Source organism: Canis lupus, chromosome 10, assembly GCF_003254725.2.
Source record: "Canis lupus dingo isolate Sandy chromosome 10, ASM325472v2, whole genome shotgun sequence".
Taxonomy (NCBI): Eukaryota; Metazoa; Chordata; class Mammalia; order Carnivora; family Canidae; genus Canis; species Canis lupus.
In genome coordinates, this window is record NC_064252.1 from 34,302,865 (window position 1) to 34,319,840 (window position 16,976).

General features: G+C 36.8%; 1 protein-coding gene across 9 annotated transcripts in view; it reads left to right on the forward strand.

The window, feature by feature from the left end:
- Nucleotides 1-16,976, forward strand: part of SLC41A2 (solute carrier family 41 member 2) — a 124,773-nt gene that overhangs the window by 92,254 nt on the left and 15,543 nt on the right. The window contains exon 14 of one of the 9 annotated variants that reach the window (XM_025462293.3): nt 7,331-7,602. The exons of the other annotated variants lie outside the window; for them this stretch is intronic. Within the exon in view, the coding sequence (XP_025318078.1) occupies nt 7,331-7,408 (78 nt within the window). The 3' untranslated portion in view covers nt 7,409-7,602. Of the gene's footprint in view, nt 1-7,330; nt 7,603-16,976 lie in introns of those variants that run through there. 9 annotated transcript variants of the gene reach the window in all.

Sequence of the window (16,976 nt, forward strand, 5' to 3'; positions counted from 1 at the left end):
ATGCAGTCTTCCAAGCACTATGCTAGTCGCTGTACAAAGAAATAGAAGCACATTGTCCCTAGCCTTTACGATCTTCTCTCAGTCATGGGAGATTGGATTTATTAAGACTTCCCTGCATATAACAATAGAGTCTTCTTCTGTAATTTCACAATGAGATTTTTTTTTGCCAATGCCTGGATTTTAATCTTTAAAAATACTTCAATAGATTTTTTTTAAGGGGAGGATCAGACTATATATTATAGCTGACAAGAAACTTCAGTTAATATCAGTAAAGATGAAATTATTCTTAGCAAGATAGTAATTTTTATACTTTTTATTAATATGATTTTTAAAACAGAAGTCTCGTTAGTTTTTGTTACTACCTTTTAGTAGACAGTATATGTTTTTTTTTATTTTTTTTTTAATTTATTTACCTATGATAGTCACACACAGAGAGAGAGAGAGAGAGAGAGGCAGAGACATAGGCAGAGGGAGAAGCAGGCTCTATGCACCGGAGCCCGATGTGGAATTCGATCCCGGGTCTCCAGGATCGCACCCTGGGCCAAAGGCAGGCACCAAACCGCTGCGCCACCCAGGGATCCCCCAGTATATGGTTTTGAATTTTATACTTATGTGCAAATTGCACAGGTTCATAGTCTCAGAAGAATTGTGCTTAGCACATCTCAGGCCCACTTTAAACGAGCAAATGTATGCTGCTTGTAATAAAATGTATAATCAGGATATACTGATCAATGAATTTCCCAATAACAGTTTCTGTCTTATAAATAATAGTTCATAGCCATTTTGAAACATATGTTTGTTATCTGACCATGGCCACAACACAAATGGTGTAAATTAGGAGCAAGCATCTTCCATTTCTTATCTGGTAGAACATGCTTGAGGTAGAAATATGGTCTACATACTTACTGAAAGAAACACTGGCCCATCTTAGTTCTGTAGTCATGTTCACATGATTTAGTGCCATTTTAGCAATGAATAGAGACATAAAATTAATCTTTCCACAGAAGAAAAATATTTATAAGCCAGGCTACATGTAATCACAAATATCACATACAAAGGATAAAGGAAAAGAGAGAAGATAAGATCCCAATGTGCAGAATATTGTAGAAAGATCAGAGATCTTTAGAGTCAGAAGGAGTTGGAATCTCTGCTCTGCTACTTATTTTGTCACTTTAATCATGTTTTGTAACCTCCTTGGCCTATTTTTTTCCCTAACTCAGAGGATGGTAATGAGGACTAAGCTAATGTATATAAATTACTTGGTGGAATTCCCAGGACCTAATCAGTTTTTCCAATAATGTTAGTGGCTGCAGTTTATCATCATTATTGTCAGAGCCATCATTTCTTCCTTCCCCTCATTATTGAAGCTGGTTATTCAATGCCCTGAGGCCTTTTTTTTTTTTAAACCTCCTCACCATTCACCTTCCTTTTGACCCCTGTTCTTTACTGCAGTTCTCTTTTTTTTGCTCTTCTGATGAATGCCCTAAGCTTTAGATAGCACCTTTTCATTGCTTACCCTCATATTGTTGTCTTCAGTCTGGACTCCTTTTCTACCATCTCCAGTTACATGTTGAAAGACATCTTTCCCAGGGACACCTGAGTGGCTCAGGGGTTGATCTTCTGCCTTTCACCCAGGGTGTGATCCTGGACACCCGGGATCAAGTCTCATGTCAGGCTCCCTGCATGGAGCCTGCGTCTCTGCCCCTCTCTCTCTCTCTCTCTCTCTCTCTCTCTCTCTCTCTCTCTCTCTCTCTCTCTGTGTGTGTGTGTGTGTATGTGTGTGTGTGTCTCATGAATAAATAAATAAAATCTTAAAGAAAAAAAAGACGTATTTCCCATATCAGTAGGGGTGCTGGGCAAGAAGCCACAAGGGGGAACAGTGAAAAGAGCAGTAGGCCAGGCTTAGGTCATACAAGCAAAAATCCCCTAAATGTCTCCAGCCTGAACTCCCAATGCTGTAGAGTCCTTCTAGGATGGGGAGAGCCTTACTCACATAGACTTTATGTGATATGCACTGCAGTGCCCCAGATCCTAGCCATCACTGTCATCACTGTTAATCCTGCTACTTGTGAGTGCATGCAGTGGAACACGAAGACTCCAAGACTAGGAATAAGTATTTCCGGTCCCTTCTAACTCTGTGACTTTGGCTAAGTCACAGCACTGCTATGTGGCTTAGATTCCTCACTTGTAACTTAGGGGTAAAGATACTAACACTAATGTGACCATATGATTTTCATCGAAACCAGGGCACTTTTGAGAGTGAAAGGGAGTTGTTGATAATTAGAATGACAAACATAAACCATCACTATCCTGGGCAAACAAGGAAACACAGTGACCCTAGTTATCACTCAGATCCCCCTCCTTCATTCATGATATTTAATTTTGTGAATTCCCACTTCTCCAGTAAAGATGATTTGTTACAAAGCATTGTACACACTTAGTAATGTATATGCTAACATTAAAATAAGCTGGTAACTACAGCTATTAATATGAAAATCGATAATTACTACTATAGTAATACTAAGTTAAATTGGCTTTTATGGGTTACCCAGAACCCAGGCAAAAATTGTATTCCTGAAAAATTGTATTCCAAGTCCAAACAGCTGGTTTTTTTTCAAACAGCTAATTTTTAATGGGTCTATTGGGTTTTTTAAAAGATATTATTTATTCATGAGAGACACATTGAGAGAGAGGTAGGGACATACGCAGAGGTTCTCGAGAAGCAGGCTCCCTGTGGGGAGCCTGATGCAGGACTCGATCCCAGGACTCCAGGATCACACCCTGGGTGAAAGGCAGACGCTCAACCACTGAGCCACCCAGGTGCCCCAGTGGGTCTGTTTTTTACCCAGAATTCTATGTTCACCTCTTTCTGCCATAATTTGGCTTATAGTGTTCAGTTATATCTCCCCTTGATCTTGTGAGAGGAAAAGAGTACTGTTCTTCCTGTGTATAAGCCAATTCATCTTCTTATCACTTAAGTTGTTCATTCTGAACATTTCCCATTTCTGACAGTTCCCTTTTTGAGGTTTGGTGATGTCAGCCACATTTTCAATCTTTAGAGAAAAGTTTCAAAAATGATAATAGCAAATATTTGTATTATATTTATTATTATTATTATTATTATTATTATTATTATTAGCTCTTCACTGTTAGGCATTTTACATACATGAACTCAGTACTCACTGAGCTAAGTGAGCTAAGTTATGCTCAACTCTGTGAGCTAAGTTATGCTATTCCCATTCTCAGACGAGGCAGTTGATGTAGAGAGTTGAGTGACTTGTCCGAGTCCACACAGCAAGATAGAATCTACAGTCTACACTCCTAACCACTGTGTTTTACAAGAATAAGTTGACACTTTGTTGTGGTCTTAGAGGGTCATAGTTCTTAGTATGGCAATTTCTGAAGACTTAAAGCAATCTTTTTTCTCTGGTTTTGTTACATCTTCCTATTTCTTCCAGCCAGGCATCTTGCATCAGAAAGGCATTCATTCCACAGAGTTTACACAGAATCTATATCTATTGAAGTCAGGTAGGAATCCAGTCAAGAACACAAATATGTCTTGAGTGTCTGGAGAGAAGAACAGAGTGCTATGGAATTTCAGTAGTGGGAGAAATTTTTCCTATGTGGGGAGGAAGATTTATAATGGATAAAATTTTATTTTGTAGAATCCATAGAAAACCCCAGCAGAAGGAAGTGGTAACATTAGGTAAATGAGAAAATTCGGTGCATTTACAGAAAATAGTGAGAAAATTTCTGGGGCATAGGTGCTTATGTAAGGAAGTGATGAAAATCAGGTTGAAAATTATAATTTGTGGCAAGATCATGAAGGATCTTGATGACCAGAATGAAGAGTTTATTGTGTTTTATAAAATGATGCTTTTCAAACTTTGTTCCACTCCCAACAAACTTGAGAGATCTGATACATTCATTTGATGCACTGGAGTATATAGTATATAAGGGCTTGGGCTCTGGTTTCCACCACTCATGCCCATGTCAGCTTAGGCAAGGTAACCTCTCAGGGACTGTTTTCTTGCCTGTAAAAAATTGGCTAAGAATAGACCGACTGTGTGGGTTGTTTTAAGGATAAAATGAGCTAATCCATATAAGGTGCTATTACTGTCTCACTATTTTAATATCATCTTCAATAGCTGTAGTTTACTGGAGTAATGAGTCCCTTAGGGGATCAGTGAGGGGATCAGAACCTATGGAATCTAGCATCAAGAGTCCCTACCATTATTCTGATACCTCACTAATTCCTTGGAGTCATTATTCTCAATAAGTATGGTGGCAGTACCACCATAACTGGAATCCCAAGATAACCACCCACTGAGAGAGTTAATTGGCTTAGCCTTAGGCAAGTTACTTAAGTTCTTGGGGACCTTATTGTTCTTGCCTGTAAGATGAGGATGATGATTCTCCTCTGCATGGTAGTAATAATGTTTAATTGTGTGGCACATAGTAGGCCTTATTGAATGGTGTGCTCATATATTTTTTAAATTACCACACTAACTCAAATCCTATTCCCAGATGGCATCTCAAAGGAAAGAGCTAAGCAACCAGGGGATATTATTTTATTTATTTATTTTTTAAAGTAGGCTTTATGGCCAGAGTGGAGCCCAATGTGGGACTTGAACTTGTGACCCTGAGATTGAGACCTGAACTGAGACCAAGAGTCAGACACTTAACCAACTGAACCCACCCAGTTGCCCCAACCAGGGGATTTTAACAGGTTGGCTGACCTCATTCACATTCTTTTCTCCTCAAAATTTGAAATCACTAGATTTCAAATGGAAAATGAGAATCTCTTTATTTGTGTGTGCCTCTGTCTTTTAATTGGTTTCTGTCAGCTTGGGCTGAAGGAAGAGTCAGAAGAGGGGAGGATCAACAGTTCAAAAATTTTTTTCTCCCATAAAAACATCTGCTTTAGCTTTGGGAGGTGATGAATATGGTAACCTCAAGGTAGGCCGTTGAAACAGGTGAAGTTTTGAGATTCTTTTATAGCCTTGTGATTGTTTTTGTGATACAATATTACAATATTTGTACAATATAATACAATATTTATGATACAATAGTGTGATGACATTATAGGTTGTAGGGTCTGAAAGTGGGACACTTTTCTAAATCCATATTTATGATGAATTCTCTAGACAAGTATGCTCAGGCTCTAGGCTAGTCAGGCATGGAAGATGAAATGATTGTCTACCTCACTGTAGACACAGCAAGCATGCTGGATCCCTGGATAGCAAGCCCATTGAGAAAAGGTGCTCTTTTCAGGCTTGTCAGTCCTGATGAAGATGAAGGTAGGGCCAGAGAAGCTGAGCCATCTTTTTCTAGCACTCTGGCTAGGAATATAACCAGCCGTGCTCTGAATCCTGCTGAGACTGCAGATATGACTTAGAGGACTTTTCATATCACTGTCAAAAAACAAAAACAAAAAAATATATATTTTAACAGAGCTCTGTAAAAGCATTTAATTGAAAAACATAAAAACCATTACTCAAGAAATTTGCCAGAATAATTCTTGGTTGATTGTGATCTCAGAATAGTCACCATAGAAATCCTGACCTGGGACGCCTGGGTGGCTCAGCAGTTGAGCATCTGCCTTCGGCTCAGGGCGTGATCCTGGAGTCCCGGGATTGAGTCCCACATTGGGCTCCCTGCATGGAGCCTGCTTCTCCCTCTGCCTATGTCTCTGCTTCTCTCTCTGTGTGTCTCTCACGAATAAATAAAATTTAAAAGAAAGAAATCCTGACCTAATTGATTTTATTATTAAAATTTTTGAGTTTATTTTAAAAAATAAGTATTTAGTACCATACCACTTTTTTTTTTAATTTAAAGCTAAATATCCATGTTAGTTCTAGTTGTATTGTTAAAAGGAATGTTTAAAGGATGTCAAAGGATGATGAGACCATCATTCGGTATCTAAAGTAAAGAGACAGAGTTGACTTTATTGCTCACTGTTGGGTGGGAGCTATGCTGGGGTCAGTCAGGGAGAATCTCTCCAGCCCAGCAAACTGCTGATCTTACATCAGATTTTAGGAAAGTGTGGGCTGAGGGATTGGCAGATGTCCAAAAGCACGAGTGAGTTGATGCCGTCTGTACAAATATGGTTACTTGGTTGTGACTAGTGTTTTGTTTGGTTGGCCCCACACCGTGTATTTATTGGACTGAATCTGTTCCTAATTGGCTACTTTAGGAAGCAAGGACTATCACTGTTTGGCTGGCTTTTAAAGTATGTTCAATAAATCTAAGTTGTTTATTGATTGAATGAGTTCAAAAGTAGTTCTGATAGCTTTTTGTTAATGTGGCTAAAGAATCATCAGTGTTTTCCTGGGAGAGGATGAACGAAGTTCTAAATTCTCAGTCTACATTTTTGTTCTTCACTCGTCAAAGCTGCAGGAGATCCCTAGGGATTGTCCAGACCTTCACCTAGGTTGCTGATTCTTCTTGAAGGCAGGGTTTCATTTGTGAAGATCTGCTTTTTAGTTTATATCAATCAGCATAATTTCATTTTTTTTCCTTTGCATCATTTGCTGAAACATCTGCTGGGACAGTGGCTTTCAAATAATTTGAGGCTCTAGACAATAAGCCTCAAAGAACTTTGAGACAAACCAGAATAATGAGGAGTATTAGAAGAAGGGACTAGGATATATTCACTAGCATTACCTAAGAGTTTTCAGGCCTGACCCAGAAAATAAGTCTTAAACATTCCCCAGGTAACCAGATTACCTTTTCTTTTAGCTTAGATATAGATTGCTTTCTTTCACCTGTAATGTTGGCCAGGGTTAAATAACACAAGTGTTAGTAGTGGTTTTGGTTGGCCAAAAGAAAATTCAAAACCATTCTATTATCTGCAGCTGAAACTGTTATTTTCGTAGTCTTGTGTGGAAGCTGTGTACTTTGTATGGTCATCTCTGCTCTGAGAATCTTGAGTTAATAGTCAGCTTTCCATGAATCATTTTTCTGGAAGTGCTCTGAAGAACCTGTTTTAGGTTCTCAACTGGTATTACCTTCCAGCTCTGCTAATATCCCTTCCATTTTTTTTCCCCAGAGGATGTTGCTAGTTTAGTTTTATCCAGGGATTATATTTTGTGTTGTTTTGTTTTTAATTGAATAATGGGGATCTCTGGGTGGCTCAGCAGTTTAGCGCCTGCCTTCAGCCCAGGGCACCATCCTGGGGTCCCAGGATCGAGTCCCACATTGGGCTCCCTGCGGGGAGCCTGCTTCTCCCTCTGCCTGTATGTCTGCCTCTCTCTCTCTGCCTCTCATGAATAAATAAATAAAATCTTTAAAAAATAATAACTAAATAATGGACATTCCTTTCACACAGGGTTGTACCTGGACATGGATAAAAAGACCATGGATTATTTTATTCATCACCATAAACTCAGCACCAGCTTCTGCCTGATACAGCAAATAATAATCAAATAAGTATTCAGCTTTATAGTATTAGATTATTTTAGGCATTTCAGTCATGTTTCTTCATGCAGATTCTGATCTCATTGAAAGCAATAACTATGTTGTATTCTTTTCTAAATGATCCAGAAAGCTTTATCACAGTGTTTTCTCTGTTAGGTATAAATAAATATTTGTTAAATTGGATTTGAGATGTGTTCAGTGTACTTTGAGTATTTGGGCAAATACTGACGCAGTTCCTCATTGTTTGAGCAGAAGAAGCCAGACACAAAAAGAATGCATAATAAATTTATTGTAACATTTATATTAAGTATAGATAAAGGCACAAATAACAACAAAAGTAAATGAAGTTTGGTGACTAACTTGTGCGAGAAGAAGAATTGAAGACCCATAATTGATGAGCCACTATTCTTGGATACCTTACTCACAAGAAAAATATGAACTAATGTTTATCCTTTTAGCAGTACCCTGAGATGTGCATAGTCTTCCTTACTTTCCAAGTGACAATCTGAGAGACTGTAAGCTTAAAAGATTTACCTAGAGTAACAGAAGTAGTTAAGTAATAGATGAAATTTGAACTTAGAGCTGTATTACTCCAAAGTCTTTGTTCTCTTTACCTCATCACAAGTAAAAGGACTGAGAATTTAACTTGGTAATCTCATTCTTTATTAGTGGATGATGATGGAAAGAGGTCCCAGACTCCAGGGTAGGGATCAGCAAACTTTTCCTGTAAAAGGCCAGATAGTCAACATTTTAGGCCTTACAGATCACATGGTTTCTGTCACAGGTACTCAGCTCTGCTATGACAGCATAGCAGCAGCCATTGACATCGTGTAAATAAATGAGCATAGCCACGTCCCAGCAAAGCTTTACTTATGGACACTGGAAATTAAATTTCCTATATGTTTATGTGTCAGAAAATACTATTCTTCCTTTGATTATCTTTAACCATTTGAAAATATTAAAACCATTCTTAGTGTATGGGCCATACAGGTGGTAGGCCAGATTTGACCAGGAGTATAGTTTGCTGACCCCTGCTGTAGGCTGTTGCTGCAAAGAAAACTCTATCAAAGTCTCTCTCTATATATGTAGAATAATATATATATATTATATATATATATTCAATTTATTTTTAAAATTAATTTTAGTGGTAGAATTTAATGATTCATCATTTGCACAGAACACCCAGTACCCTTATATGAAATATCTTCCTTAATGCCCATCACCCAGTTACCCCATCCCCCTACTCCCCTCACCTCCAGCAACCCTCAGTTTGTTTCCTAGAGTTCAGCATCTCTTATGGTTTGCCTCCTTCTCAGTTTTCATCTTATTTTCCTTTCCTTCCCCTTATTCACCTATTTTGTTTCTTAAATTACACATATGAATGAAATCATATGGTATTTATCTTTCTCTGACTGATTTTGCTTAGCATAATACTCTCTAGTTCCATCTACCTCATTGCAAATGGCAAGATTTCATTCTTCTTGATAGCTGAATAATATTATATATATATATATATATATAATGGAATATTATACATATATGTGTGTGTGTGTGTGTGTGTGTGTGTGTATACACACGTACCATGTCTTCTTTATCTGTTCATCTGTTAATGGATATTTGGGCTTTTCCATAGTTTGTCTATTGTAAGCATTGCTGCTATAAACATTGGGGTGTGTGTGCCCCTTCTATTCACTATGTTTGTATCCTTTAGATAAAGCCCTAGTAGTGTAATTGCTGAGTTGTAGGGTACTCTTTTTTAAAGAAATGTATTTATTTACTCATGAGAGAGAGAGACAGAGACACAGGCAGAGGGAGAAGCGGGCTCCATGCAGGGAGCCTGACGTGGGACTCGATCCTGGGTCTCCAGGATCAGGCCCTGGGCTGAAGGCAGCGCTAAACCCCTGAGCCACCCAGGCTGCCCCTAGGGTACTCTATTTTTAACTTCTTCAGAAACCTCTATACTGTTTTTAGAGTAGCTGCACCAGACTGCATTCCCACCAAGAGTATAAGAGGGTTCCCCTTTCTCTGCATCCTCACCAACATCTGTCATTTCCTGACTTTTTAATTTTAGCCATTTTGACTAACGTGAGCTGGTATCTCACTGTGGTTTTGATTTGTATTTCCCTGATACTGAGTGATATTGAGCATTTTTTCATGTGTCTGTTGGCAATTTGTATGTCTTCTTTGGAGAAATGCCTTTTCATGTCTTCTGCCCATTTCTTGACTGGATTTTTTTGTTTGTTGGGGTATTGAGTTTGATAAGTTCTTTACAGATTTTGGATACTAGTCCTTTATCTGATAAGACATTTGCAAATATCTTCTTTTAGTCTTGTTGACTATTTCCTTTGCTGTGTAAAAGTTTTTATCTTGATGAAGTCCCAGTAGTTCATTTTTGCTTTTGTTTCTCTTGCCTTTGGAGACATCTCTAGCAAGAAGTTGCTATAGCTAAGGTCAAAGAGGTTGCTGCCTGTGTTCTCATCTAGAATTTTGATGGATTCTTGTCTCACATTTAGATCTTTCATCCATTTTGAGTCTATTTTTTGTATATGGTATAAGAAAGTAGTCCAGTTTCATTCCTCTGCATGTGGCTGTTCAATTTTCCCAACACCATTTGTTGAAGAAACTTTTTTTTTCCATTGCATATTCTTTCCTGCATTGTCAAAGATTAGTTGACCATAGGGTTGAGGGTCCATTTCTGGATTTTCTCTTCTGTTCCATTCGTCTACATGTCTATTTTTGTGCCAGTATCATACTGTGTTGATGATTGCAGCTTTGTAATATAGCTTGAAGTTCAGAATTGTGATGCCACCAGCTTTGGTTTTGTTTTTCAACACTCCTTTGGTTATTCAGGGTCTTCTCTAGTTCTCTACAAATTTTAGGATGGTTTGTTCCAGCTCTATGAAAAATGCTGGTGGTATTTTGATAGGCATTGCATTGAATGTATAGATTGCTCTGGGTAGCATAGACTTTTAACAATATTAGTTCTTCCGATCCTTGAGCAGGGAATGTTTTTCCCTTTCTGTTTGTCTTCCTCAATTTCTTTTGTAAGTGTTCTGTAGTTTTCAGAGTACAGATCCTTTATCTCTTTTGTTAGGCTTATTCCTAGGCAATTGTGAATGGGATCAATTTCTTTATTTCTCTTTCTTCTGCCTTATTGTTAGTGTATAGAAATGCAACTGATTTCTGTGCATTGATTTTATATCCTGCAAGAATCTTTATATATTTTTAGGAATTGCCTTTCTAAACAGATTTTAAAATCTTAACAGATGTTTTTCAAACCTCTCCCTATGTGGTGCACATTGCTACTTAATACAAAGAGATGAACATTTCAACAAAAGCAATTTGAAAGAAAATAACATTAAGGTTTAACTTACATGCAGTGAAATATACCCATGTAAAATGTGTTAAGTTTGATGAGTTCTGAGATATGTGTACACCCCTGTAATAACCACCCCAGTCAACACATCGCAGTCAGTGTCCCTCCAATCCCTGGTTTTAGACAATCACTGATCTATTCTCTATCACTATAAATTACATTTTCCTTTTATAGAATTTCATATAAGTAAATCTAAATATGTATTCTTTGCTTCCTTTTACTTCACATGTATTTTGAAATTTATTAATAGTTGCATATAGTTAGTAATTTGCTCTGTTTTTGCTGCTTTGTTTTCTGTTGTATGACTATACCACGGTTGGTTTATCCATTCACCTGCTGGTAAACACTTGGTTTGCTTCCAGTTTGGGGCTATTATGAATGAAGCTGCTGTTAACATCTGTGTATAAATCTTTGTGGAGATATATGTTTTTGTTTCCTTTGGGTAAATACCTACGTGTGGAATTGCTGGCTCTTATGGGATAGGTATGTTTAACTTTATAAGAAGCTGCCAAGCTGTTTTCCAGTGTGATTATACTGTTCTGAAATCCTATTGGTACAAGAGTTCCTGTTTCTCCACATCCTTACCATCACTTAGTATTGTCAGTCTTTGTACCTTTAGCCATTTTAGTGGGTGTAAAGGTGGTAGTTCATGGTCATCATAATTTCTGGTATTGATTATCTTTTCATGGATTTATTGGCCATTCACATTTTCTTTTGTGAAGTTCAATCTTATGTCCATTTTTAATAATGAATTGACTTATGGAGTCGTAAGAGTTCTTTATATTTCTGAATAGTCCTTTGTTATATACCTGCATTAAAAATATCATCTACCAGTCTATACATTGCTTCTTTATTTTTTTAACCATATATTTTAACATCATACGTTTCAATTTTAATAAAGTCAGTTTATCAGTTTTTCAGATAAACTAGTGCTTTTATCAGAAAAGCTACTGCTTTTCTTTGTCCTAAGAAACCATTGTCTATGCCTGGCTTGTGAGAGGTTTTTCCTGTTTTATTTGAGAAATCTTCTGGTTTTAACTTTTTTGGAGTTCTCTAATCCATTTTGACTTAATTTTTGTGAATTACAGATTAAGGTTCATATTTTTCCTTATGAATACCTGGTTGTTCCAGCACCATTTATTGGGAAAACTATCCTTACTCTCCTTGAATGACCTTAGTGTCTATCAGAAGTCAGTTTATTATGTATATGTGGGTCTATTTCTAAATTTTATTCTGTTCCACTGATGTATATGTCTGTTCTTGTATAACTGTTTTCTTTTGAGCCCGCACATGTTTTTTTAAAGTTTTAGTCTCAAAAGAAATCATTTTCCATTCTTCTTAATTGCAAGCTCTCTTCTTTATGTGAGTCTCAGTTCATTTATAGGAGTATTTGATGTGCCAGATAACCAAAACTAATGTAGATGTTTTTCTCTGTTATTTCTGCCAAATCAATATCCTTTTATTCACTGCTCTTAACATAGAATTCTCAGTGTGCTAGTATTTCAACAGCAACAGTAATTATATTTATGAATCCTTATGTGATACTGTATCTCAAAGCTCAAAGCTTCTGGAAGTCCAAGGGGATTACATCTGGATTTTCACACTTGTCACTTCTCATGGCAGCTTTTTTCTAAGATGTGAATTAGACTAATTATACATGTTCCTTCCTTTTGTATATCTGACTCCATTCCCTGCTTTGCCCCATATTCTGTCTCTTACCAATAACTGTAGATCCTTTGATATCAAGAAAAGATTGATTTTCAAATCTCTCAGTTATTTCTTTGACTGTTCTTTTTACTTCCTCCTGGTTAAATGGGTTGTCTTCTTTTCAGGGTTTACCTTCCTTATGTCAAAGAAGTTCAGAACTGTACTTCTGACACTTTTCATTTTACCTGAAGTTAAAATGTTTTCCAGGTAGTTCCATGTTCCAGCAGTATTTGTTATTCAGTTCCTGTAGACTTCAAAGTTATCCTTTTAAATATGTTTTCTGAGACCATCTGTCACCATTAAAGTAATAAACAAGGAAACGAATGGATTTCTGTACTGAGCTTAGGCAAGGAAGGGGTTTTGGTCATTCTTTCATGAGCATTTTTGTTTGTTTTCATTTGAGGTTTGTTTCATATCATAAAGGCAACATACACTTATCATGGTAAAATGCCCATAATCCCCACACTCAAAGATCACCATCACAAATATTTTGGTGTGCTATTTAAAAAATATATTTAAAAAAATTATTTCTCAAATTTGAGTATTACATATATTGGAAAGTCATACAATAAATGGTTTTAAATGAATGAATATTCTTTTTTTTCATTGAAATGTTTTGCTAGGCAACCTGCAGAAAGGGAGATGGTATAGAAACAGGGTGATCTTGGGCTATGGGCAGAGTGAAGGGGGAGCACCTAAGTTGCTCAGGGCCTGATCTCTGCCTAGTGCATCTTTCCCTAATATTCAGTGGATACTAAGAACATTAAAGTAATCTAACTCAGTAGGAGAAGATCAATACATGTTCACTCCTATAGCTATTTAAATATGTTTATTTCTATCTTTTTCCCCCTTTTTATTAGAAACTAACAGACCTCTTATTTTTGCTTGACTTTTTTTTTTTAATTTTCAGGTTGTCATTTCCTAATGTTAAACTGGCTCTTTGCGTGATTGGAACAGAATGATATGGTCAGATGAGGGAGCAATCAGTAGTGGGATTAACTGGGCCAGGGTTAAAGAACACCAGCCAAAAGATTATTATTTTTTAATTGTAATTATATATTAAATATTGAATAGATGAACAATAATGACATGCACAAGGTATAAAGAATAATAAACACCAGGACACTCACCAGTCAGCTTAACAAATAGAACACTACCAGAACCCTAGTATCTGTACCTTTTAAAGCTACACATTCTAAAAGTTTCTTTTTTTTTTTTTTCTTTTTTCTAAAAGTTTCTTTTGGACAAAAGGTCTTCACCATTTTTATGACTGGACTCCTTGGAAATCTTAGGTCCCTTCTCAAAATAAGTTTTATTCATTTCCCACCTTCCTCCACCTACCACCTTACAAAAATAATTCAGACCAAAGAAAAGATGCCTTTATTGAAATATCAGGAGTAGACTGAATTCCTGTTGACTGATAATCCTAAATTCTTAGGAGCAAACATTTATATATTCGATTTTAATTAGTGGAGTTTCTAGTCTGGAAACTGTATTAGGGAAGCATATTTTTATAGGGAAAATAAATTCAGCCTTTGTATGTTAGGGGTTTGGAAGAACTGTACTAATTTACTACTCCTGGTGTTTATTTGCATTATATTTCCAAGCCTTCCTTCCCTGAAGAATCATCTTTCTTTACATAGTACACAAGGCTGTTACTGGCATTCAGGACATTGAGAGGATGCTAGTATGCAGGAATGTTAATTCTAGCTCAAAGAAGGAGCTGGCCAAGAGAATCAATATTGTCCAAAGCAAATATATATTTTTGTACTCTGGATATTTATTTAAATTCCAAGCAATACAGCTAGAACATCCAGAACAGGCTACAAATTTGCCTTTTCAGAAGGTACACTTACCTAAAGAATTTATGCATATCTCATAAAAAACAGATGATGTAAAAACACATTCTACCCTTGGTTTGATTTCAATGTATTTTCACAGTGAAAAGCATGCATTCCTTAAATAATCATTTAGTTTTAAAATAAAATATGTTGCATTAAGTAATATCTGATACTTACTGTGATTTTATAATTCGTTAGATACTGTGTTCCAAGGAAACACTGAAATCCTTTGTTACTTACAAAAAAATTAATAAATTGAAATCTGAGTGAACTTTAAGTCATCATAATACCGTTAACAAGAAATTGCATGGGAAGGGAACTTAAAGTCCAATTAATGGAGTAAGAATTGGGAGGGAGTGGGAGAAGACATGCATATGTGAGGCAAGCAATCACTACATAGTTCATGATCACACATTTCTTACCTTTGCACTCAAGAGCTAGAACAGACTATGAAGGCATAAATTAATCTGTTTTAAAGAAGGCTAAACTAAGGATCATAGAGAAAAGTCATGTTAGGTGGTGAGTGTTAGAAACCAGTGTTCATAACCTTGCATCACGGAACTATTAGTGAATGAGGTAAACAACAAAGGTACAACCAGTGCAAAAAAAAAAAGAAAAGAAACCAGTGTTCACACTTCCATTCCAATAACCTTTTTAAAAAAATTTTTTTTAAAGATTTTTATTTTAGAGAGAAAGAGAGCATTGTGGGGGGAGGGGCAGAAGGAGAGGGAGAGAGAATCCCAAGTATACTCCCTAGTAAGCACAGAGCCTGATACTGGGCACGATCCCAGGACCCTGAGATCATGACCTGAACTGAAACCAAGAGCTGGATGCTCAACCAACTGAGCCACTCAGGTGCCCCCAATAACCTTTTAATTAAGGATCATAAATTCAGCATAATAACTGATGAACAATGAGCATGACATTAATATTTATTGAGTACTGACTGTGTATAGACACTTGTTTAATTCTTTACATATATTATTTAATTTCTGCAACCCACCTGTGATAATGGATATTTCATTGCAGAGATGAGAAAGATTTGAGGTTTATTCACTCATCAGTAGTAATTCAGTGGTAGAGCCTGTTCAGCGACACATGATTGCTTCAGGCTTATTATGGATAAGTGTTTTTGCTAAAAACCAAGAGATCAAATAGAAAAATGACATTATTTTCTCCTTTAAGAGATTTCCACATGAGATCCCTGGAACCTAGCATGTCAGATGTACATATTAGGTCAGTAGCTTTCAAATGTTTTGTTTTATTTTGTTTTGTTTTTTTAAAGATTTCTTATTTATTCATGAGAGACACAGAGAGGCAGAGGCACAGGCAGAGGTAGAAGCAGGCTGCATGCAGGGAGCCCGATGCGGGACTCGATCCCAGGACCCTGAGGTCACACCCTGAGCTGAAGGCAGACATTCAACCACTGAGCCACCTGGGTATCCCAGCTTTCAAATGTTTTTGACCACAATCTTAAGTAAGAAATATGTTCAAGGTACCTGGGTAGCTCAGTCAGATAGACATCCAACTCTTGATTTCGGCTCAGGTCACCATCTTAGGGTTGTGAGATTGATTGAGCCCCACGTTGGGCTCTGCGCTGGGCACAGAACCTGCTTAAGATTCTCCCTCTCCCTCTTCTCCCCTCCCTTCTCCATTAAAAAAAAAAAACTAAAGAAAGAAAAATGTTTATACTGAAACTAATGCATCCATTTATATATTTTATTTATATATAAATATATGTAATTTCATAGCTGAAACAAAAGTTGTATGAAATATCCTGTTAGCATACTAATACTTTCTATTCTAACCCTGTTGTATTCTATTTTATTGTATTTCATTTTTTAAAAGACCAATTACATTAAATTGACTTCATAGCTATTCGTGGGTCATATACTGAAAAAAGACATGTTAGATATATATTATTTTTTAGTTCTTTTATGTGTGTGTTAAAAACTAGATATTACTAGTCCTCCAAAGCAACTCTAGCTGATCCTTCTGTTATTTTACCTCTGTGTTGTACTTGGATTGCTAATTTTGCTTTCTCAATTTAAGAAATTATCTACAATCTGTTATTTATGGTATATGAGGATCTAGCCATCTTACCCCATGTTTTATTTCCCCAACTTTCATCCTCCTAGTTTAGGAAGGCTCAATTTTTATTTTATGAATAAGTATTGTTTATATTCTGTGGCTATAAATATCATTTATCACAGAGCCAAGCCATGTGTTATATTTTTTTAATTTTTTAAAAATATTTTCTTTCTTTTTATCTCTCTCTGATTTTTTTTCTGGAGATAGTTGCCCTATTTTTTCACTGGCATAATTTCCTATATCCTATCCTTAGTTTTTTCCCACATGATCCATCATAGCTGCCACACATCTGTACTTAGTTTTTTGCTCCCAGACTCTGTTATATCAGATAATTTGCCACTTGCCTTGATCGTAGAGACCTCATTTCTAGAGTGCTCCATCTAGGGATCCCTGGGTGGCTCAGCAGTTTAGCGCCTGCCTTTGGCCCAGGGCATGATCCCGGAGACCCGGGATCGAATCCCACGTCGGGCTCCCGGTGCATGGAGCCTGCTTCTCTCTCCTCCTGTGTCTCTGTCTCTGTCTCTGTCTCTCTCTATGTCTAT